The sequence below is a fragment of the Trichechus manatus genome, unplaced genomic scaffold, assembly GCF_000243295.1.
Source record: "Trichechus manatus latirostris isolate Lorelei unplaced genomic scaffold, TriManLat1.0 scaffold00096, whole genome shotgun sequence".
Lineage (NCBI taxonomy): Eukaryota > Metazoa > Chordata > Mammalia > Sirenia > Trichechidae > Trichechus > Trichechus manatus.
Genome location: NW_004444032.1, coordinates 9284618 through 9308374, shown reverse-complemented (window position 1 = coordinate 9308374; position 23757 = coordinate 9284618). Strand labels below are relative to the sequence as shown.

The 23757-nt window shown below is 36.4% G+C and overlaps 1 protein-coding gene across 2 annotated transcripts in view; it reads right to left on the bottom strand.

Annotated features, from left to right (window-relative positions):
- Positions 1–4630: 4630 nt before the first annotated feature.
- Positions 4631–23757, bottom strand: part of SYPL1 (synaptophysin like 1) — a 28649-nt gene continuing 9522 nt past the window's right edge. For both annotated transcript variants that reach the window (XM_023737058.1, XM_004382606.3), the window contains exons 3-6: positions 15043–15161; positions 13533–13740; positions 8678–8866; positions 4631–6073 (exon numbers count right to left, since the gene is read on the bottom strand). In XM_023737058.1, the coding sequence (XP_023592826.1) occupies positions 5939–6073; positions 8678–8866; positions 13533–13740; positions 15043–15161 (651 nt within the window). In that variant the 3' untranslated portion in view covers positions 4631–5938. The remainder of the gene's footprint in view (positions 6074–8677; positions 8867–13532; positions 13741–15042; positions 15162–23757) is intronic.

Here is a 23757-nt window from a genome sequence, read left to right as displayed (position 1 = left end):
GATACCCAAACCAGACAAAGACACCACAAAAAAAGAAAACTGCAGGCCAGTATCTCTTATGAGTATAGATGCAAAAATCCTCAAGAAAATACTAGCAAACAGAATCCAACAGCATATTAAAAAACTCATACACCATGACCAAGTGGGATTTATTCCAGGAATGAGCAATAGTTCAACATTAGAAAATCAATTCAACGTAATACACCACATCAATGGAACAAAGGAAAAGAACCACACGATCATCTCCACAGATGCAGAAAAAGCATTTGACAAAATCTAACACCATCTCTTGATGAAAACCCTAAAGAAGACTGGAATAGAAGGGAAATTTCTCAGTATCTAAAGAAGACTGGAATAGAAGGGAAATTTCTCAGTATGAGTCAGGGAATGTATGAAAAGCCAACAGCCAACATTATACTTAATGGAGAAAGACCGAGAGCTTTCCCCTTGAAATCAGGAACAAGACAAGGGTGCCTACTCTCACTTCTATTCAATACTGTATTAGAAGTCTTAGCCAGAGTAATAAAGAAGAAAAAGAAATAAAGTATCGAGATTGGAAAAGAAGATGTAAAATTATCTCTATTCATGGATGACATGATCCCATATATAGAAAATCCCAAAGAGTCTGCAAGAAAACTTACAGAGCTAAGAGAGAAATTTAACAGAAGTTGCAGTGTACAAGGTCACCAAACAAAAATCAGTTGGGTTTCTATAGATCAGCAGTGAGAAATCTGAAACGGAAATTAGGGAAACAATTTCAATAGCATCTAAGAGAATAAAATACTAGGAATAAACCTAACCAGGGACATGAAGGACTTACACAATGAAAATTATAAAACAATGCTGAAGAAGACTTAAATGGAAAGACGTTTCATGTTGTTGGGTTGGAAGGCTTAATATTGTTAAGATGTCAATACTACCCAACGTGATCTATAGATGCAATGCAATCCTGATCAAAATTCCAATACCCTTCTTTACAAAAATGAAACACCCAATCCTCAATTTTATGTGGAATGGCAAGAGGCCCCAGACAGCTAAAGCAACGCTGAAAGAGAAGAACAAAGTAGGACGACTCACACTACCTGATTTTAAAACATATACAGCAACAGTAATCAAAACAGCTTCGTACGGGTGTAACAATAAACACACAGATCAATGGAACAGAATTTGCACCTGGGTGGTGCACATGGTTAATACCCTCAGCTGCTAACTGAAATGTTGGAGGTTCAAGTCCACCCAGACGCACCACAGAAGCAAGCCCTGGCAATTTACTTCTGAAAAATCATCGATTGAAAACCCTATGGAGCAGAGTTCTACTCTTGCACACCTGGGGTTGCCATGAGTACGAATCAACTTGATGGCAACTGGTAAAAAGGTATACATAAAAATTAAAGGGTGGTGCAGTGGTTAAATGCTCAACTGCTAACCCAAAGGCTGGCAGTTCAAACCCACCAGCCACTCCACGGGAGAAAGACAGGGCAGTCTGCTTCTATAAAAGACTACAGCTTTGGAAACCCTATGTGGCAGTTCTACTTGGTCCTATAGGGGTTGCTATGAGTCGGAATCAACTTGATGGCAGTGGGTTTTTTTTTTTTTTTGACTGGTGTAGGGCTAGATATGGTCCTGGGGTAGAGCGTACAGAAAGGGCGATAAGTAATACTGAAAGAACTACAAATAATTTGGGAACTTGACATATGACAGAAGTGAATAAAAAATAAAAGACCAACTTTTTAATAAAGCTTAATTTTGTGATGGTTCATGTGTCAACTTGGCTAGGCTACAGTGCCCAGCTGTTGGTCAAACACTAGTCTAGATGTTGCTGTAAAGGTCTCTCATAGATGTGATTAGCATCTATAATCAGTTGATTTTACTGAAGAAGATTACCCTTGATAATGTGGGTGGGCCTCATCCAATCAGCTGAATGTCTTAAGAGGAAAAACTGAGGTTTCCTGGAGGAGGAATTCTGTCTCAAGACTATAACACAGAATACCTGCCTGAGTTTCCAGCCTGCCCTATGGATTTCAGGCTTCAGACTGCAACATCACCTCTTGCCTTAGTTTGCAGCCTGCTGGTTTCTCTGAAGAACCCTGACTGATAAAAAAGGGTACTATGAAAATTAAGTAAGAGTACAGGGATTCCCCAACTTATGACATACTTGAGTTATGATGAACTGCACTTACGATCTTTTTTTTTTGGGGTATCGTATCGTTAGTAATATGGACTACATACAATGCTGCAGTGTGTAATTTGCTGATGTCATATCTGTAAGTTTGTATGTCATGTTTCCAGCTCCCAAAGACAAATAAAGGTTGAATTTTTAAAAGATACTGATAATAAAACAAAATAATGAAAACAAAAAAAAACAAAAAAAAGCGGTATTTGACTTAAGTCCGGACTGACTTAGAACAGAGTCAGAACAGAATCCTGTCGTAAGTCAGGGACTACCTATATTGAAAATGATAAAAATTAGATCTCTTCTTCAAAATATATACAAAAATACATGGTCAAATGGCGTAAAGATCTAAAAGTGAAAAAACTAATTTATTTTAGAAGTAAACATGAATATCTTTATGACAGTAAGAAGCACAAACCAGGAGGAAGATAGAGAAATCAATATTAAAATAAAACTTTTGTATGACAAAAATCTGAAGTGAAAATACAAATTACGGAGAGAAGACATCCGCAACCCATATAAATGTCAGAGGATTAGTATTCAGAATATACAGAGTACCTCAAATCAATAGGAAAAAGACAAAACATCACAATACAAAAATTAGCAAAGGATATTAATAGGTAGTACACAGTAGAGGAAACCTAAACAGACAATACAGAAAAATGTCATTAATTTCAATAGCAATCAGAAAAAATACAAGTTAAAACAACATCAAGAACACTATTTCAAACCCATCAGATTGGCAACAGGCCAATAACATCAAATATTGGCAAGAATATGGGCAGTAGGCACTCTTACATATTACTGGTGGGAAACAAAAACGGTACTTTGCCGAACAATATTGAAATACCTAGGTTAAACAGACAATATGAATGTCTCACATCCCAATAGTCCTACTAGCTATACGTCCAAGAGAAGCTCACGCACATTTTACAAGAATGCCTGAGTACTATTTGTAATAGCAAAAGGTGGGGAAAATCTAACTGAACCTCAGTAAGAAAAAGGCTCTAACTGCAATGTTATATTTCCTTTAAAAAAAAAAAGACACTAAGAAAGCAAAATGTTAACATCTGTTTAATCTAGTCGCAAGGATTGTTATATGTTGTTTCCTACACTTTTCTGTGTATCTGGAAGATTACATAATTTAAAACTCAGAAATTGCAAAATAAACTTAACCAGCAATATTATCCTTAACATTTACAACAGGTTAAAAATTAAGTATACGTATACAAGTGACCTCAATTTACAAAAACAATAGTAATGAGTAGTGCTGTTTATATAAAACTCTCTACAATCTATCACACAGTTAAGTCAAAGCTTTTATTGCTCTAGTCTTAGAAATAATCTTATGAAACTGCTGACCCCTGCAATGTTTACTCAAAAGTAGGGAATGGAAAGCAACAAAACCTACTCCTTTCTGAATCTAATCTCAATATATATTATCTTTTAATATCATTAACCTTATTAACATCTACCACCAGCAGACAAGCACACCAAAACATCAGGACTCTTGAGGAGAGGGAGACCCCTGTAGTTCTGAAAAGTCGCCCTGTTTTTCTAACCAATACCAGGCTGGCTTCCCCAAGTCCCATGGACTCCAGGCTAAGATTAGGCACTCTCAAAAGTCAGTAATGATAGCTAATACTTAGAGTACCTACTATATGATGAACACTGTTCTAAGGACTTCTAACATTTAACTCTTCATCCTCAGAAACACTCTTTGAGGTCAGTACTCTTATTATTCCCATTTTTCTGATAATTGAGGCACACAGAGGTTAAATAATTTGCTTAAGGTTAACTAGCTAATGGCGGTGGTGGTGGTTCAGTGGTAGAACTCTCACCTTCCATGTCGGAGACCGAAGTTCGATTCCTGGTCAATGCACCTAAAGTGCAACCACTACCCACCTGTCAGTGGAGGCTTGCGTGCTGCTACGACGCTGAACAGGTTTCAGTGGAGCTTCCAGACTAAGATGGACTAGGAAGAAAGGTATAGAGATCTACTTCTGAAAATGAGTCAATGAAAACCCTACAAATCACAATGGTCCAATCCACAAACATCATGGGTATGGTGCAATGCATGCAGCTGCCATGAGTCGGGCTGACTAGACGGCAGCTAACAACTAGCTAGTAAGTGGTGAAGCCAAGATTCAAATTCAGGCAGTTTGGCTCCGGAACATACACTCTTAATGGGAAACCTCTGCTGCCTTATCAGACAATCAAAAAAGGTTTACCAGGAAAACAACCTGAAAGTTACAAATAAGTATCTTTAAAATTAGATTAAAAGAAAAAAAGATAAAACCAGGGTCTCCAAAGCATTTTTAGTCTGTTTTATTCCTTGCTAAACATTAAAAAAATTTAAAAACTACTGTGATATTCTATATCCTGCTTTGAAAATCAGTCCCATTTTTCATTGCTCTTGTCTTTTAGAGAAAGGTTTCTTTGTAATATAACAATTCGTGCATTTTATTTCACCTTCTTTATTAAGATGGTTGCATAAAAGATATACATTCTCATATTGACAATTCTTGTCATGAACAAAAGCAAAAAAATAAGGCAATAATAGCAAAATATGCTTCATAATATGAACAATCACGTTGTAAGAATAGGAGGTCTGGATCCCTGTACAACAAGATTAGGAAGCAAAATGTTAATAAGCCCTGTACTCAGAGTATACCCAAATGTGTGTGCAAAGACTGTGCACCCATAATATAGCTCACGTAGGATCCTTTGTTTTTACAATGCATAATTCCTTAATCATCCATTTGTGAACCAAGAATGAACATGAAGAAATATCAAATACAAATCGCATCTATTTTCACAATATCAATGCTAAACTCAAAACAGCAACTTCATTGACTCTAAATGTTAAATGCTTCAAAAGTGAAAGGCAATCTTAATTTTTTTTTTTTAACACTGAATGGGGTCTGCCAAAAATGGTGGATTATTTCACTCTACTCGGAAGGAGGCAAGGTCTCAGCCCATGCTCAAGCAGCATGAGCAACAAAGGACAACAAATATCACTAAGAGTAATGCTCACACATTTCAAAATATCTAGCTGAGCCATGGTCTTCTACTTATATAACAGTAAGCCTATTGAGCAAACGGCATAATGGAAGCTTACACCTCACATGACAGGATTACTAAATTAAGTATACATCTATCAGAAATTTCCATACCCCTGCTCCCAAAACAATTTTAGTACACTATTAAGTACTGCATGCCATTGAGAAAAACAAAGTATACACCCAGTCTTTGCAATTAAAAAATTTTTATAACGTGAATAATGCTCAGATATAAATTCTGAACTAAAAATTTTTTCTAAATATGATTTATATAACCCAGGCTTCTTTAACAAAGACAGGTCTTAGTATGTGGTCTATATAAACTTACAGTAGTGTTATTCCAAATAAAGATTTTCTTCCTATTATGATATGACAATATAACTATTTTCTGAGTAAAGGTACATGTTAAGCCTTAAGGTGTGAACACTTTGGAAGGCAAACAACTTAGTGAAATAACTGTTTATTTAAAAATGTGTATCATCTCATAATAGGCTCCTGAACTTTCAAATTTACATGAGAGAATACATTTACATCTTAAATTTTTAGGAAAGACACAAGCTTTATGTAAAAAGACAGCAAAATTTTAAACCCACCAATTCATTGAAAAATCCATTACTTTTATTATAGAATAATTACTTCTCAAGATGTTGTTAACAGGTCATAATATAGACATGTATTTCACACAGTGTATTTCTCCCTTTAATTACATTCCAGCAGGTGGTGGGATACCTCCTTGGCCATGTGCAGCAGAAGTATTTGATGGACTATGTAAGCTGGTCTCCTTGTACACAAACCAAGCATTTCCTCCCCAGAGTATCATATTCAGAAATCCAAAGATCTATGAAAGAGAAAAATAAATATAAAAATCTAAAACCTAATTAAAAATTCATTTCTATCCCAGTTTTCCTTTATAAATTTGGCATTTCTAGGCAGTATACAATTATTTAAGGCGCCCAGGTGGTACAGCGGTTAAAGCTAAATAAAAGGTCGGCAGTTCCAACCCACCAGCTGCTCTGAGGAAGAAAGGTGTGGCAGTCTGTTTCTGTAAAGAGTATAGCCTTTGAAATCCTATGGGATAGTTCTACCCTGTCCTATAGGGTCACTATGAGTCAGAATCAACTCGACGGCAGTGGGCTGTTTTACGCCATTATTTCATTTAAAGTTTAATATTACTTACAAAATGGAATAAAAAAGGGAAGACTTTACATTTTAATGTACCAAATTTGGACTTGTAACGACCTATTGCCAATGAAATGAAGCTAAACCTCTAAATCTGTAACCTATAAAATGACTAAAAGAAATTTTATTTTTAAATGTCAATTATTACCAAAAAGATGGGATAAATTTGAGAAAACGAACACTCTCCTTTTAATACTTCGTATTTAGACTGATGCTTCAGGGTGCAGAGGAACAACAAGACTCCATGTTTCCTTCTTTTGGGGACCTGCAGTTTTCTCCCATTCTGATGGGTTATAAACTGCCCTTGTTTACCTTTTCTTATTTCCCTCCTTTCTCCCTCTACTATCATCTCTACTACTTCAACAGCTGCAGCCAGAAGAGGAGTCACAGAAGAACTTTAGTTCACATCTGCATTAAAAACTTAACTCATTTGTGTCAAGTCGATTCCAACTCATAGCGACCCTACAGTACAGAGTAGAACTGCCCCATAGGGCTTCCAAGGAGAGGCTGGTGGAGTCAAACTGCTGACCTTTGGTTAGCAGCTGAGCTCTTAACCACTATGCCACCAGGGTTTCCACATCTGCATTAGTCAACCTAAAAAGATATTAAACTTCTCAGATATAAATCCGACAATATGAAAGTCTCAGAGATGAATAAATGGAAACTAACCTATTTTAATAATCCTTTATAAATGTAATAATAATACTGACTTATAAAGTAAGAGTGAAGTTAAGAAGCTTGTGAGAGTTATTACTATTATTACTGAAGGCCAAATGCTTTATATCTTTTTACATATTTGTATTAAAAAACAACATTTCTGAAACTGTTCATCTCATATCACTGTCAATATAAATGCAAAAAAAACCCTGACTTTTAAATTACAAAGTTATAAAACAAAAATTTGGGTGAATTGCTTTACAAGGTAGTGCTGACTTCATTCACTGAAAAAATATTTTCTTGAAAAGACAGCAGACATCTCCAAGCATAATATACTCAATATTAATGATGGTCTATACTATATCCCTGAAGTACATAATTAATAGTACACTTATTTATTACTATTTTGGTAAACTGGCAGAGTAAACAATATTTAACACTTTATGTAACTAAAATTTTATAGATTATGTATGAAACCATAATAGTATTACTTTCAGTTGCACAGAGCAACTTAGAGTTAGAGAGAAGGCTTTAAAGTCAGATTTGGATTCAAACCCTGGCTTGCCACTTGTTAGTTGTGTCACCCTGGATGAATTAACTTCTGAGCCACATTTTTTTCCCAGTTGTAAAATGAACAGCATAATACCACCTTCCGCATTCCTCTTAGCATTGCTGAATGACAGTGCCTGGCATACAGTCTTAACAAATGTTAGCAACTATTATTAGTGCCTTCGGGTAAAAGTCCCGCCTAGTCTATTTTAATTAAAGTAAGATTTAATCATGATCTCGTTCAAAACTATTTACGAGCAATAATTTACTTAACAAATTTTTCTTAATGTTACAAAGGTATTAGTTGTTGTCGTTACGTGCCGTTGAGTTGGTTCCAACTCAAAGTGATCCAATGTACAACAAAAAGAAACACTGCCAAGTCTTGCGCCATCCTCACAATCATTGCTTATGCTTGAGCCCACTGTTGCAGCCACTGTGTCAATTCATCTCACTGAGGGTCTTCCTCTTTTTCAATGACCCTCTACTTTACCAAGCAAGATGGCCTTCTCCAGGGACTGGGTCCCTCCTGATTACATGTCCAAAGTAAGTGAGAAGAAGTCTCACCATGCTTGCTTCCCAGGAGCATTCTGGCTGTACGTTTTCCAAGACAGTTTGTTTATTCTTCCGGCAGTCATGGTGTATTCAATATTCTTCGTCAACACCATAATTCAAATGCATCAATTCTTCTTCGGTCTTCCTTATTCATTGTCCAATTTTCACATGCATGTGAGGCAGTTGAAAATACCATGGATTGGGTCAGGCGCACCTTAGTCCTCAAAGTGATATCTTTGCTTTCCAACACTTGAAAGAGGTCTTTCTCAGCAGATTTGCCCAACGCAATACATCATTTGATTTCCTGACTGCTGCTTCCACGGGTGTTATAAAGGTAAATACTATATAGTTAGGATTCTGATAGCTTTTAGTAAAAATAAAAATCAATAGTATATTCACCCAGAGATTTATTAAGAAAAAATACTGCTTTCTTAAATTACTACCTAGTAAGGTTTTTCTAACAAGTGAAATAAAAAAAAATTTTTTAGAAATAATGCATACATACCACAGATACATTTAGGGATCCCATACTGGTCACAGAGTCAAAATAACACGTCACTTCTGGTTGCTTACAAGCGTCAAGTTCCTGAATAATGTTGTGACCGGTAGCTATTTTAATATCTGTAAGAGCTTTAGCCCAGGCTGAAGTGCTCACCAACCACAAAAAAGTGGCAACAAGAGTAACAACAAAGTCCTAAAGCAAAAATAATAATGAGTTAATAATGAACAGTCAATTTAAAAATACTACACTTCAAATCCATGATGAAGGAATTGAGATTGCGTTTAACTTTACTGTACTGGGGAAAGAAAACAAAAAAAAAAAAGGCCTTTATGATATACTTTAAAAAAAAAAAAGTCACAGTCAACCTAGTAAATGTTGTTGTTTACTACTACTAGCGTACTGTCTGAGATATAACGGTAAACCAGATTCAATTATCTCCTCAAGATCCCGAGATTATACACTGGAAACCAAAGTTTTAACTAGTCCTAACCATAATCTAAGGAGCCCTGGTGGTACAGTGGTTAAGTGCTTGGTTGCTAACTGAAAGGTCAGAGGTTCAAACCTACCAGCTGCTCTGTAAGATGTGGCAATCTGCTTCTGTAAAGATTACAGCCTTGGAAACACTGTAGGACAGTTCTACTCTGTCCTATAGGGTCACTATGAGTCAGAATCATAATCTTACCTCAGTCACTTACTTCTAGGATCCTACCTTAGACCTTGTCATCACCAATAACTGTACTTGTCTGTAATCTCTACTTCAACCATCCCGCTCTTCAATCATCACCTCTCTTTTCAGCTCATTCCCTCTGGCACCTCAATCCCAAAAATCTTTTGACCCCACCACACCTACAGTCTGATTCTACCACCTTTTCACTGTCTCTCAACCTCATGTGTGTTCTCATTTCCCTCCTTCACCAGTTTATATTCCCAGGTCTTCATTATAATCCCTGCATACACTCTCAACTCCCTTGTCCTGCTGCTGCTTCCTTATACTGTCTTGGCAAAACTAACTTTAATTAAATCATTCTCAATGAGGTAGATAATGAAATGGTAAAAAGCACACAGCCTGGCTGACTTGTCTCTCTTTAAACTCGTGACAATGAATTTCAACAATGCTCATTATATTAAGAAAAAGACAAAGAAATATTATCCCTCAAGACACCTTAGCACCAGTAACTTTCTACTAAATCTTTTGTTATTTAATTTCCAAGAATAGGACTGAAGGTTCTAATATTTTGAATAGCTTTTTATTGAACTAACAAGGAGAGGAAAAAAACACTTTCCTTTACCCAATACACCCTCCTGAAGAAAAAAAAATTTTGTCAAATAACATTAGCTACAAAGATTTAAATAACACTTAGAGTACACATTTACATAAAGTATAAGGCCCACTTTGTTCGACCTTTCCTCAAATTAATGACCAAACTGGCAATAATGCACAGTCTAAACCTTTTCTGATACTCTGCACATATAGGTGTACTCAAGGCTATGGCTTTTTACACTTCTATAGCAAAAAAATCTCTCCACCTCAGAATGGGTTTTGGAGCTTATCGCAGAGTGTTTTGTTTCTGAAAAAAAAAAAACCTGATTAGTTTTTAATTACTTTTGCCAGCAGGTGTTTAGTTATTTCTTTAGAATAAACAACCGTGTGCTCTTACAAGACACAGAAGTTAGACCTACATAATGTTCCTACCTGGTCAAGATGGTGTTTAATACATGCCTTTTGATTAGAGGGCCCAAAACAATTCTATAGGAATATTCTGTCATGGCAGTCTAATAAACAAATTATAAAACTTTGCAAATATGGGGGTATTTGCATTTTGTAATTGAGCTCTTTGATGCTACTGGTTGTCTTAAAAAATGTAGATCAAAGAGAAAAGCTTAGGAACAATATAGCTTAATTTTTTTTGCGCTCTGGGAGTTCTCTCCTTTTTGCAGCCTCACTGTGCTGTACTTCTCAACACCTGCTAGAAATACAATGACTTTTACAGAACTGGTAAGACAGTATGAGGTTATCACACGTTAAGCCAGTTCTCTCTAGGCCGAGGCTCTTAACTTTAACCCAATATATGTCAAATCCTCATAATTGTCATCTTTCCAAAATCCTAATTAAAAAAATACACACAGATTTTTTTGATCATACTCTTTATTTTGTCCATGGCTTAAGACATGACATTTTTTTATTTCAAAAGCAGGTACTTTTCTTTGCCCTGAGATAATCTTTAAACCTTAGACCAAAAATATCCCTGGAAGCTTTCTTAAAACCAAACAACAGTCGTCCTTACCTAGTAAAAAATACCTGCTTTGAGCATTATGCTCTTTTACGAACTATCTATATGGGATCAAAGTGACAACAGAAGTTTGAAAGGTTGGACAGGAACCCTTGGGAGCAGTGAGTTTAAGTTCATGAAGGAGGAACAACTCAGAAAAGGAGGGTGAGAATGGTTGCACAACTTGAATGTAATCAATGTCTCTGAATTGTACACGTAGAAATGGTTGAACTGGTGTATGTTTTGCCGTGTATACTCTCAACAACAAAAACAGCTACTTTTCTGAAAATGATTCATAAAGTAACCCTAGAGTGACAGAAAGTGGGGGAAAGCCTGTTGTCTAAAGATGGTCTCTGTCCTCCTCACAACTGACCACTATTCAACTCTAGATACAATGCCATCTCCATCTCTGCAGCGCACAACCTCAGCTGTCTGTGGCAGCCCTGGTCCCTACGAGGATATAATTCATAACAGATTTTTAGAATTTGGGATATTCCATCTTTGTATGGTTTAATTTTATGATATTCCTGACTCTGGACATCACCTACTACCATTAAGATCCTGTTACTAAACACAAAAAAGTGATACATGCTACTTAAAAAAAGAGAACTTAAGTAGATTCAACATTTCACAATTGAAATACTCCTAAAAATATGTCAGCCCAGAATCAAGAATAACTCTAAAAAACCATGTCATCTTTGACAAAGAGTAAAAATTGAGGTATCTCAAAAAAAAAAAAAAAAAACCAAAAAAAAAAAACCACTTTTTTAAAGAACATTTATATGGTTAAATCAAAAGCAGAATTAAAAATTTAATTTAAAAGCCAGACTTTTTACAGATAAGAAAACATCCATTATATTTCAACAAAATAACCACTCAAGAAACTAATTCTGAATTATCTCTCTATATGACCATTAAATTGATATTCTGAGGTGGGAAATTACTTTTGACTTTCCGAATAATGCAACTAGATCAATTTTATAGTTTTATCAGACAGAAAAATCCTCTACAAAAACAGATCTGAATGCTGCTTTAAGAAGCATGGTATTTTTAAAGTTTACTGGACAAAATATAAGAAATAAAGAGCTCACTGCCAGATTTAATATAATTTTTTTGTTGTTGGAATAATGACAACATGACAAGCAATGTGATCACTTAGAACTTATATTATGAAAAATCTGTACTATCATCCTAGTCCCCTTTTAAATAAGGCTTTTCTTGAGACATCTGCAGAAGTTATGGATTCCTAATATATAATTCCTATTGAATAAGCACTGCAAGTTAAAGTAATTGATGTCTATCTTTTTGAAAGCTAACAACCCAGAAATGTTTCATAATAACATCTGGTTTAAGAATCTCTTCTAACACGTAAGAAACTGAACAAATCTGAAAGAGAAAAGATTGTTGTATTTTATACTTACCATTTGCATGCTTATGATCCAGGCAGCAAAAATTAAAAATAAATAAATAAAACTTGTTATCTTATTGAGCAATTTCTTCATACCTAAATAGCCTTTAAAATAACTGCACAAATATTTAGCAGACATGTTTTCTCAGAGAGGTAAATGACCAGTATCACAAAACACCTCTGTTCTCCCTTCAAATTAATGGCACTAAAAATGAGTTTATAGTTATTATCTGTAGTGGAGGTCCAGCTTAAAACCATGGCTTATCTCTGGATTTGCCACCAACAATCTCGAGCAAATTCTACTAACTAAATCTCATAGATTATTTTTTATTTCTAGCTCAATAGACTTAAAGCCAAGCATGGTACCAGGATTTCAATTCAAATCCTTTGTTGGCACCTCAAAGATTTAAAATTAGCTCATGGATGCCACTACTGCTGAATATAAGAATTATCTGGGTCAGATTTCAAATTAAGGCGTTCAGGAATATAGACCCGGAGTTGGTTAATTTTTTTCTGTAATGGGTCAGAAAGGGCCAAATATTTTTTATCTCTGTCACAACTACTTAACTCTGCCATTATAGCATGAAAGCAGTCATAGATAATACGTAAATGACTGGGTATGGCTGCGTTCCAAAAAACATTTTATTTTGAAAAAGCAGACAGCAACCCAGATTTGGCCTGTTGGTCATAGTTTGCTGATCGCTGATATAGACTATGAAGTTCAAGGAGACATTGCAGAAGCATAAAGGAGGCCTTCTGAGGAAAAGAGTTAAAAGGTAAGAAGTATGAACACAGAACCACATTACTGGTATGATCAGCAATTCTTTAAACTAAAGGCATTGATTAGATTAACTGAAGAAAATTTATCTAATTTCTCTGCTACTTTCAACCTAATATGCTTCATCACATACTTGAGTTTTCTTCCAGGTTAAAACAGAGCTAAAAACAAACCATTCCTTGAGTACAGAAAATGCTGCAAATACGCTAAAATAATTAGGTGAACCTGGTAACAGGAGAAAGCTCAACCTTATGGCAAACATAAGTCAAATATGGTGAACTGGCTTATGCCTAAAATTTTTATTCCCTGTGTAAAGAAACCTATATTTAAATTCACATATAAGTTAGCTGAAGTTATACTTAGCTGAAATTATTTTTGTATACAAATGGGGTGATTACTTACAATCATGGGAAGCTTTCGACTATCTCGATACAGGTTAGTGTAACCAACATAAAGCAGAAGAGCAGCAATGCAGTACAGGAAGACAAAGACTGCAAACGTAACATAGAATTGTGCAGAGGAAGAGTAATCTCCTATAAGGAAATAACTGCTCCATTTTTTACCACACAGTTCTTCTCCTGAAGCTGTCTGAAATGATGCCTGATTCAACCTATTAAAAAAAAAAAAAAAAGCTCAAATAAATCCATGAATTACTAGACTCTCCCAACAGAAGAGAAAGCCTATAATATTTAGATAGAAATACATAAGCAGAATACTGAAATGGCCCTTAAAAGAATACTCTCGAAATACAGTCAAAACATTGTCCTTTTGGGAAAAAAAGTAAAATTCAAATATTTAAGTACACTGAAATTTTAATAATAAATGTACATAAATTATACTTGGCAATTTGATTTATGATAGATTGAGTACAGACTTAATTAAAGACTTTCAAACTCAGATACTATCTTCCTGCAGTAGTACCTTAGCAGATTAAGAGATCTTATATCACAATAAAAACATCTTGTATCAACTTAAGACATGATATTCTATTCTAGGAGGCAGAGTCTGTGACTAGCACCAAGAGAGCCAACTGTAACAATGATTTACGTTTTAACCCTAGATTAGCTGCTAACTTCACACTGTCTTTACTCTTCCTCATTCATAAATGTAAAAGTATTTATCATTAAAGATGCTGGTAGCACCGGGAGAAGGGATGGGAGATGAAGAGGCATTGATAAGCAAGCACTGGGTATCAGACACTATATAAGATTTTATTTAATCATCAAAACACCCTTAAGTTATTATTTCCAATTTACTAGAGGAAAAAATGGAGTCTTAGTGAGGTTAAGCAAGTAGAGTTAAGTAAGTGGAAGAAGATTCATATTCTGGATAGTACACAGGACAGATTCAATAAACTTTTTAAGGAACACTGCAGTCAAACAGAAGAAAGATTTCACAAACAAAATATTCATTTAAATTTGATAGTAAGAAAATAAGGTTTTATGCCAATAAAATATAGGCAATCCTCACTGTAGATAAACATATGTCTTAAAACTATATAAAAATAACACTATTAGTAATTACAAAAATGTGAAAAATGTGGATTTTTACAAGTTGTACTTCTACATCAGGGCTTCTCATACAAAGATGAGGGAGCAGTTTTTTCTATGTTTATTTTTTAATTTCTAATCAGTTGTGGGCTGACACAATAAAAACATCAAGGCTATGTCAAATTGCTCTAAAACTTTCTAAATACTTACTCTCACTTTCAGTATGCATATAATCACAGACCAAACAGTTTACAGAAGGCACTGGTCTGTGTGCCACAGTTTGAGAAGCACTGATCACCTACAAATAAACATGCAATCTAATATTTTTTATCCCCTGTGATCAATACATTGCTGGGACTCTTAATGAGTCAACATGAAAGTAAAAAGAGTTGTTAAACCATAAAAACAAATAAATAACTCACCTGAATGGATAACCAAAAGCAGCTGTAACAGTGTTATTGTTACCATTAGAACAAAGCACCTGAATTTCTGTTTTGCCCTTATAACATCCACAGGTGGCAAAAGCAAAGATGGAAGCAATCTACACAAAGTGAGACCAAAGAAAAAGAGAAGCATTACTATACCCACAATATGGGTCATTAAAACCCTAAATCTGTCACTTACCAAAAACTGGCTCACTAAAATTCTAGAAATTCTTCATCATAAATTAAATCTAGATGGTGAAAAACATTTCCAAATGCATTTACAACTCTCAACAAATGTGATTTTATTTTCTCGAGTACAACAGAGAAATTAATATACCAGTCCTCCAACGAGTCATTTGCTCATCTGTCAGGGTACTTACTAATATTATTCTGAAATTCAGAGGAAGACTTACTTTTTAGCATCAAAATCAAAATGGCTGACAACAACAAAAGACAAACAAGTTGTGGTTCAAGGTTTAAAGAGTATCTCAGGGTAATAGTCCCGGGGAGCCCTCCAGTCTCAGCCAGTCCAGTAAGTCTAGATTTTTTAAGAATCTGAGGTTCTGTTCCACATTTTTCTCCCATTCTATCAGGATCCATCATTGTGGCCCTGATCAGAATAACCAGTGGTGGTGGCTAAGCACCATCTATTTCTTCTGGTCTCAGAGTAGATTAGGCCGTGGTTCGTGTAGACTAGTTTCTTATTTGAGTCTTTGGTTTCCTTCTGTCTCTTTTGTTTTTAAGACTCAGACATTTACTCACCAAACTAGGATGTAGAACATGAAGTTATGAACTATATCAAGTTGTCCCAAGAGACTATGGTCCTAAGCCTTCAAACACAGAAAACCAATCCCGCAAGGTGTTTGGTTATGTGTAAGAAGTATTTGCCCCCTATGTGCTGTATTATATATAAGAATACATATATATACACACACATACATGCATATACATACATGTTTCATTACTTTGTAGAAGAGAACTTTCCAAATATTTAAGTTATGGCTTCATTTTGCACAGTTCATCTTTTTTTAATTCTTACTTTATTTTTAATTGTGCTTTAGATGAAGGTTTACAGAGCAAATTAGTTTCTCATTAAACAATATATATTTTGTTTTGTGACACTGGTTGCCAACCTCATTACATATAAAGTTTGTTTAAACAATGCATTGTGTATGTTTCTAAATTTACGTATACACACAGAACAAAAACTACAAAGCTTATACACCAAACTTTTTAACAGTGGTCACCTCTCAATGGAAGATAACCGATAATTTCTTTTTCTACTTATATCTTCAAGTTTTCAATAAAACAAACAAAACCCAGCTATCTTGTAGTGACCAAGAGCGCAATCCTTCAGCAAATCCTGATGACTATTTTTAAAACCTATTTGGAATCTGACCGCTTCTTAACATTACCATCACCTCTCACCTGGATTATGCACCAACGGCCTTCTAACTAATTCTCCTGCTTCGGCTCTTGCTCCCACTTCAGTCTCTTGTTAACAAGATAGCCAAGGTGATCTTTTAAAAATATAAGGCAGAAAACATTAACCTCTGCTTAAAATCCTCCAGTGGATTCTGAGCTCTCTCTGAATAAAAATCAAAGTTCACACTACGCCTATAACGTGCTCTCCTTGCTTAGTATTTCTGACCTCATGTTGCTCTTTTTCTCTTGCCTAATACGCTCTGCAAGCAGTCCTGTGTGGCGCTGTGGTTAAGCACTCGGCTGCTAACCGAAAGGCTGGTGGTTTGAACCTACCAGCTGCTCCGTGGGAGAAAGATGCAGCAGTCTGCTTCTGTAAAGATTTACAGCCTTGGAAACCCTACGGGTCACTATGAGTTGGAATCGACTCAGTGGCAATAAGTTTGGCTTTTGGGTTTAATATGCTCTACACAAAATGGTCTCCTTGCTATCCCTTAAACACACCGGATAAACTTCTACCTCAGGGCCTTTGCACTGGCTATTCCCTCTGCCTAGAAAACACAGTTCACTCCCCTCTCTTCCTCAGCTCCCCATTTCAATATGACCTAATCAGAGAGGCCTTTTCCTAACTACACTATATAAATATAGCAGTGGTTTTCCCACCCCATACTAGCTATTCCCTTTACTTATTGTCTTAGTCATCTAGTGCTGCTACAACAGAAATACCACAAGTGGATGGCTTTAACAAAGAGAAACCATTCTCTCACAGTCTAGGAGGACAGAAAGCTTTCTTTCTCTGCTGGTTCTGGAGGAAGATCCCTGTCATCAATCCTCCCTTGGTCCAGAAGGTTCGCCGCGCAGGAACCTCAGTTCCAAAGAACACACTCCACTCCCGGAGCTGCTTTCTTGGTGGTATGAAGTCCTCATGTCTCTGCCTGCCGCTCTCTTTTATAGCTCAAAAGAGATTGGCTTAAGACACAATCTAACCTTGTAGATTGAGTCCTGTCTCATTAACATAATTGCCAATAATGCCATCTCATCAACATCATAGAGAAAGGATTTACAACACACAGGAAAATCACATCAGATGACAAAATGACAAAATGGTGGACAATCACACAATCATGACCTAGCCAAATTTATACACATTTTTTGGGGGGACAGAATTCAATCCATGACACTTATGCTGCTCTATGTTTCGTCTGGAGTCCCTGGGTAGTGCAAATGGTTAATGCACTCAGCTGCTAACCAAAAGGTTCGAAGTGTGAGTCCACCCAGAGGACTACTTTTGAAAAAGTCAGCCACTGAAAACCCTATGGACACAGTTCTACTCTGACATGAGCTGGAACTGACTCCACAGCAACTGGTTTTGGTTACTTTTTCTCTATTGTAAAACAACTGCCTGACGTAGTACTTAATGGTTTGTTTGCCCGTCTTCCTTCACTAGAATGTAAACCCCTAAAGGTCTGGAACTTCGTTTTGCTCAAGGTCACTCACACACCTAGCCAGTGGTAGATAAAATTCAGCCCACTGATCACTGATATAATGTCTCTTATGGATTACTCTAGGGCTTTTTTTTTAAAATTTTTGGTTAAAGTTTACATAGCAAGTTAGGTTCTCATTTAACAATTTCTATACATATTGTTCAGGGACATTGGTTATATTTTCCACAATATAAGCATTCTCATTACTTCCATTCTAATTGTTCTGTTTACCTTAATCTAGCTTCCTTGTCCCCCCTTACCTTCTCATGTTTGATCTAGGGGAAATGTTTACCATTTGGTTTCATTTAGATGATTATTTAGATGAGCAAAGTACTCACAGGTGACGTTATTTATTTTTATGGGCCAATCTGTCTTTTGGCTGAAAGGTGACTTCTGGGAGTGGTTTGAGTTCCAAGTTTAAAGGGTCTCAGGGGTTCATCCAGTTTCTATCAGTCCAGCAAGGAATTTTTTTTACGAATCTGAGTTTTGTTCTACGTTTTTCTTGCACTCTATCTGGGATCATTTATATTGAGTCCCGGCTGGAACGGTTGTTTGTTGTAGCTGGGCACCATCTAGTTCTTCTGGTCTCAAGGAAGGTGAGGCCGTTTTTTGTGCAGACTCTTAGTTCTGTAGACCAGTTTCTTCTTTGAGTTTTGTTTTCCTTCTTTCTCTTTTGCTCCGGATGAGCGAAAACCAATAGTTTCCTCTTAGGTGCCCACTTGCAAGCTTTTAAGACCCCAGCCAATACTCACCAAACTAGGATGCAGGACACTGTCTTATATTGTGCTAAATGACCAAGTTACACCACAAGACGATGGTCCTAAGCCCTCAAAAACCAGTAAACCAATCCCATGATGTGTTTGGCTTTGTCTAGTAAGTATCCATAACTGTGCCCCCTATGTGTTTTATTTTATATTTGAATCTATATGCAGCACTCATAAACATGTATATACATATGCCTACAGTAACACCCATACATCCACTTCTGTATATTCATACATGCCTTCCTGTACATACATATGCATACATATCTATGTAATCATACACATATTTTTAAGTTATTATTACTGTTGTTGCAAAACTATAATCCTCCAATGAGTTTTTCTCCTTTTTTGATAATTTCCACACAAATTGTTCACTGATCTTAGTTACATTTATCACAATTTATTAGCATTCTCTTTTAATTGTGTCTATACCTGTCTATACCCTTCTATTTGGGCTTAAAGATTCATCTTTACTATGATTGTGACTCTAGGGTCTTGAATCTTATACACCATAAGAAGGATAATAATAGCTCTACAGGGATTTTCATTTTTCCATGAAGAACAGCTATATGAAAAGGAATCTGGTTTCAGATATTAAGAGTCTGAGGTAATGTCCAGCAAGTACTTTAGAGTATTCTATTAAGAGATAATAGGTGAAGACAAACAAATGTATACTCTCTCAGATATACAATGAGTGTGCATGAATACACTGAGTGAAAACAGTACAGGAAATAAGTCTTGGGCATACACCCACATTTAGGGTTAGGGAAAAGAATGGAGATACACATGGAACAGAATGAAGAGGCCAGAAACAGAAGTGTATATAGAAAAATTCTGTCTAACAGAGTTGGCATTGTAGATCACTGAGAAAGCAGGGTAGTTATAAAAATATGTCCACAAATTTTTTGATATTCCTCCCCTCAAGAGGTGGAGCTTAATTTCCTTCTGGAGTGTGGAATGGACTTAGTGATTTGCTTCTAATTTGGTGAAAGGAATGGGTATCCTTTTCGAGGTTAGGTTACAAAAAAACTGCAACTTCTGTCTTCCCCTCTTACTCTATTGAATCATGTTCTCTGGGGGAAGCTGCCACATTGGGAGAATACTCAGGCAACCTACAGGGAAATCCATTTGGTGAGGAACTGAGGACTGCTAGCAACCACGAGTGAGCTAGGAGGTAGATCCTCCCCTAGCTGAGCCTTGAGATGACTGCAGCCCCAGTCAACAGCTTGCCTGCAACCTCATGAGACCTGAGCCAGACCACTAAGCTAAGCTGCTCCCAGATTCCTGACCCACAAAAACTGTGATATAATAAATGTTTGTTGCTTCAACCACTAAACTTGGAGTAATTCGTTATATACCAATAGATAACTAATACAAGGAAAGACTACTCAATAAATTGCCCGGATGGGCTGCAGACTTAATAAAAAGCACATCCTTAAAAATTTTAAATATAAAAGAATCTGTGACCATATGGAAGGGAAGAATTTCTTAAATAAGATATTGTTTTAAAAAGCACTAACCACAAAAGACTGTTAAATTCAACTACAGAAAATGAATCTTTTTAAATCGTCACCTTTTGAAAGTAAAACCAACTATGAACTATCTGAAAATATTTCTAATAAATATGTCACAAAGGATTAGTAACTACTAGCACACAGATCTCAGAGAATTGTTTGCTCATGTGTTCCAAAAGACACATCCAAGTTCATAGAAGCATTGCTGTAATACCAAAAAATGGGTCGGGGGGGTGGGTAAGCAACAGGAAAATGGATAAAATATATTGGTATAGTCTTACGATGGGAAGTTATATAGCAATAATAATATAAGAACTACAGTTACCCAGATCAACATGGGTGCTGAGTGAAGAAAACACATTGCATAAGACTACATAAAGTACGCAACTATTTTTTAAAAAAGCTTTAAAAAAAAAAAAAAGTGGTCTCATACTTTACATAGTCCATTTATTACTTGTCTATTATCACTCTTGCCACTATTTTTGTTCAGGCCCTCACCATTTTCCACCGGGACCAACCAACCAGACTCTTCCTCTCATTTTAATCTTATTCCAATCACCATACATTTTCTATAGTGCAGGCTCTAAAACTGCACTGTCCAATAAGATGGTCACAAGCGACATGTGGCTACTGAGCACTTCAAAGGTGGCTAGTCTGAATAGAGATGTGGTGTAAGTGTAAAATAACACTGGATTTTAAATATTTAGTATGAAAAAAAGAATGCCAAATAATTCATTAATAATTTACATACTGATTACTTATTAAAATTATCATATTCTCATATATCGGGTTAAGTAGAATATATTACAATAAATTTCACCTGTTCCTTTGTACTTTTTTAGTGTAGTTAGAAGAACATTTAAAATTACATTATGTGGCTTACATTTGTGGTTTGCATTATATTTCTATTGGACACAGCTGCTCTAGAGGGATGTCACGCTGATCTAAAATAAAAATCTGATCATGTCATTCCCCCTTTCAAAAGAAGATTCAAAGGGATTTCCTGAATGGTTTTCCAAACCTTAAAAAAAAAAAAGCTCAAACTTCTTACCTTGGCATAAAAGGCATGACTGATACAGCCTCAACTTTATCTTCCTTGATTTATCTGCACTACGCTTCCTGCCAGGTACTATACGATTCTGTCATATTGCATTACTTACTGTTCCTGTAAGATACCATGTATTAAGTCTTGGATGCACATGTGAACACCCCCCATTCTCTAATGAGTTCATCCCTTAAGGCCCTACCCAATTCCTTGTGGTAGAACTCATTATCCTGTCCGCTGTGCTGCCACAGACTTGGATACATTAACCCTACTACAGGCATTTTGTATGCATGTGGGTATGTTGCTTTATTTAAAAACAAATAGTTTCTCAAGTCATCAAAAATTAATAAATGACATTCTGCACTACAGCTTGTTGCTTTCAAGACTATTGCCTTTACCTACTCCCTTGCCACATGTCTTTATACCTGGTCTTATTCAGGATTTTCAGTGCCTCTCTAGCAGAAAGACTGACACATAGCAAGTGCTCACTAAATAACTGCTTAATTAATGTAAATTCAATTTCCAATAACCTACAAATAAAACCATACTTCTAATCTTATATAACCATTTCACAGCTGTCTTTGTTACAAGGAAAAAATCTTACTTTAGCGAGTCTGGTCTTTATCTTATAGAAGAAAGGGAGAAAAGTACACATTCTACCCTGAACGAAGTACGAAACAATTTGAGGGCAAAGTAACCAATCATCTCACTTCTCCCTATAGTTTACTACTATTCTGATCTGGATTAGAAGTTATATACTAGTAGTCCATGGGTGAAACCCGGCCTGCAGAGAAATTTATATAGTCTTTGAATTTGTTGCCAATATTTTAATATCAGGATACTACACATAAAAATTTGGATTTCTTGCTTTTCTGGGGGACAGGAGAGGATGACAGAAGCTATGGTAACATCAGATTCACATTCCCTTAAGGTAGCAATCACATGGAATTGAATGACACGTTACTTAAGACAGGGCATGTGCTTTCCAGATTGCTACTACTCTCTACTGTTTCAACAACCCTCAGCAATCAATGAATTTAAATTATTCCTTTTCTTCCCAACAGTCTGCTTCATTCACTTACTTTACAAGGGTGGTTTCTATAAGCATTTTGGTTTGTACTCCTAGTCTAAAACGAGGCTACTTGGGCCTCCTGGCTTGGGGCGCCAACAGGGGCAAGGGGCAGAGGGAGGAGTGGCAGCAGTGGCTCCTCCGCCCTGCTACAGGCTGAGGTGCTAGATTTGGACAAGGACAAGGATGACCTGGAGGTGTTCAGTAAGGATGCCTCATTGATGGACACGAATTCCTTCTGCCCTAGGATACCAACATCCCCTTTATCAATGATCAACCTAAATCAAATTTGAAGATGAGCCACATCTGAAGGATCTCTTCATTATAGGTGATTAACCTGAAAGCCATGTTACTACAATTGAAACTTTCACTACTTACAGGATTATTACTAAGACATCTTGTGGTGAATTTAACTGTAGTGAATCTGAAGTTAGAAGACGTTATCAAGACTTCCTGTGGTGGAAGACAAAACTTAAAGAAGCACATCCCACTCTGATTATTCCTCCATTGCTGATTTGTATTTCCTTGCCATTTGTGAAATTCACTGTCCCATCCCTTCCTACCTCATGAAGAATGATTGTAACTACTGACAGGGAATTCTATCTATAGAGTTTAACCAGTAAGGATGACCACCAGAGCAGATCCCTTACTTATGTAGAAAGCTGTAACTTCAGGGTCAAGGAGCACCGGTGGTACAATGGTTAAGTGTTTAGCTGCTAAGTGAAAAGTTGGTGGTTCGAACCCACCAGCCAATCCACGGGAGAAAAGATCTGGCAATCTACTCCCATGAAGATTACAGCGTAGGAAACCCTATGTAACAGTTCTACTCTGTCCTATAGGGTCACTATGAGATGGAACTGACCCAACAGCATACATCAGCAACAACCTCAGCGTTAATATTATAGCCTGATTCTCTAGAACACTAGTCTTCAAAGTAGAATTTTATGGGTTCCTAGAGTACAAGCCATTGTGTTTTCAATTGCCTCATATGCATGCAAAAGCTGCACAATGAATAAGGAAGACTGAAGAATTGATGTCTTTGAACTATGGTGCTGGCAAAGAATATTGAATATATCATGGACTGCCAAAAGAAGGAACAAATCTGCCTCGGAAGAAGCACAGCCAGAATGCTCCTTAGAAGCAAGGATGGCGAGACCTCATCTCACATACTTTGGACATGTTACCAGGCGGGATCATTCCCTGGAGAAGGACATCATGCTTGGTAAAGTAGGGGGTCATCAAAAAAAGGAAGACCCTAAAAGCCTGTGAGCGGCCATCTAAGATACTCCACTGGTCTCATCCCTTTGGGAGCAAGGGAGAATGAAGAGAAGAGGATACAAGGAAAAGATTAGTCCAAAGGACTAATTGTCCACAGCTACCAAGGCCTCCACCGGACTGAGTCCAGTACAGCTAG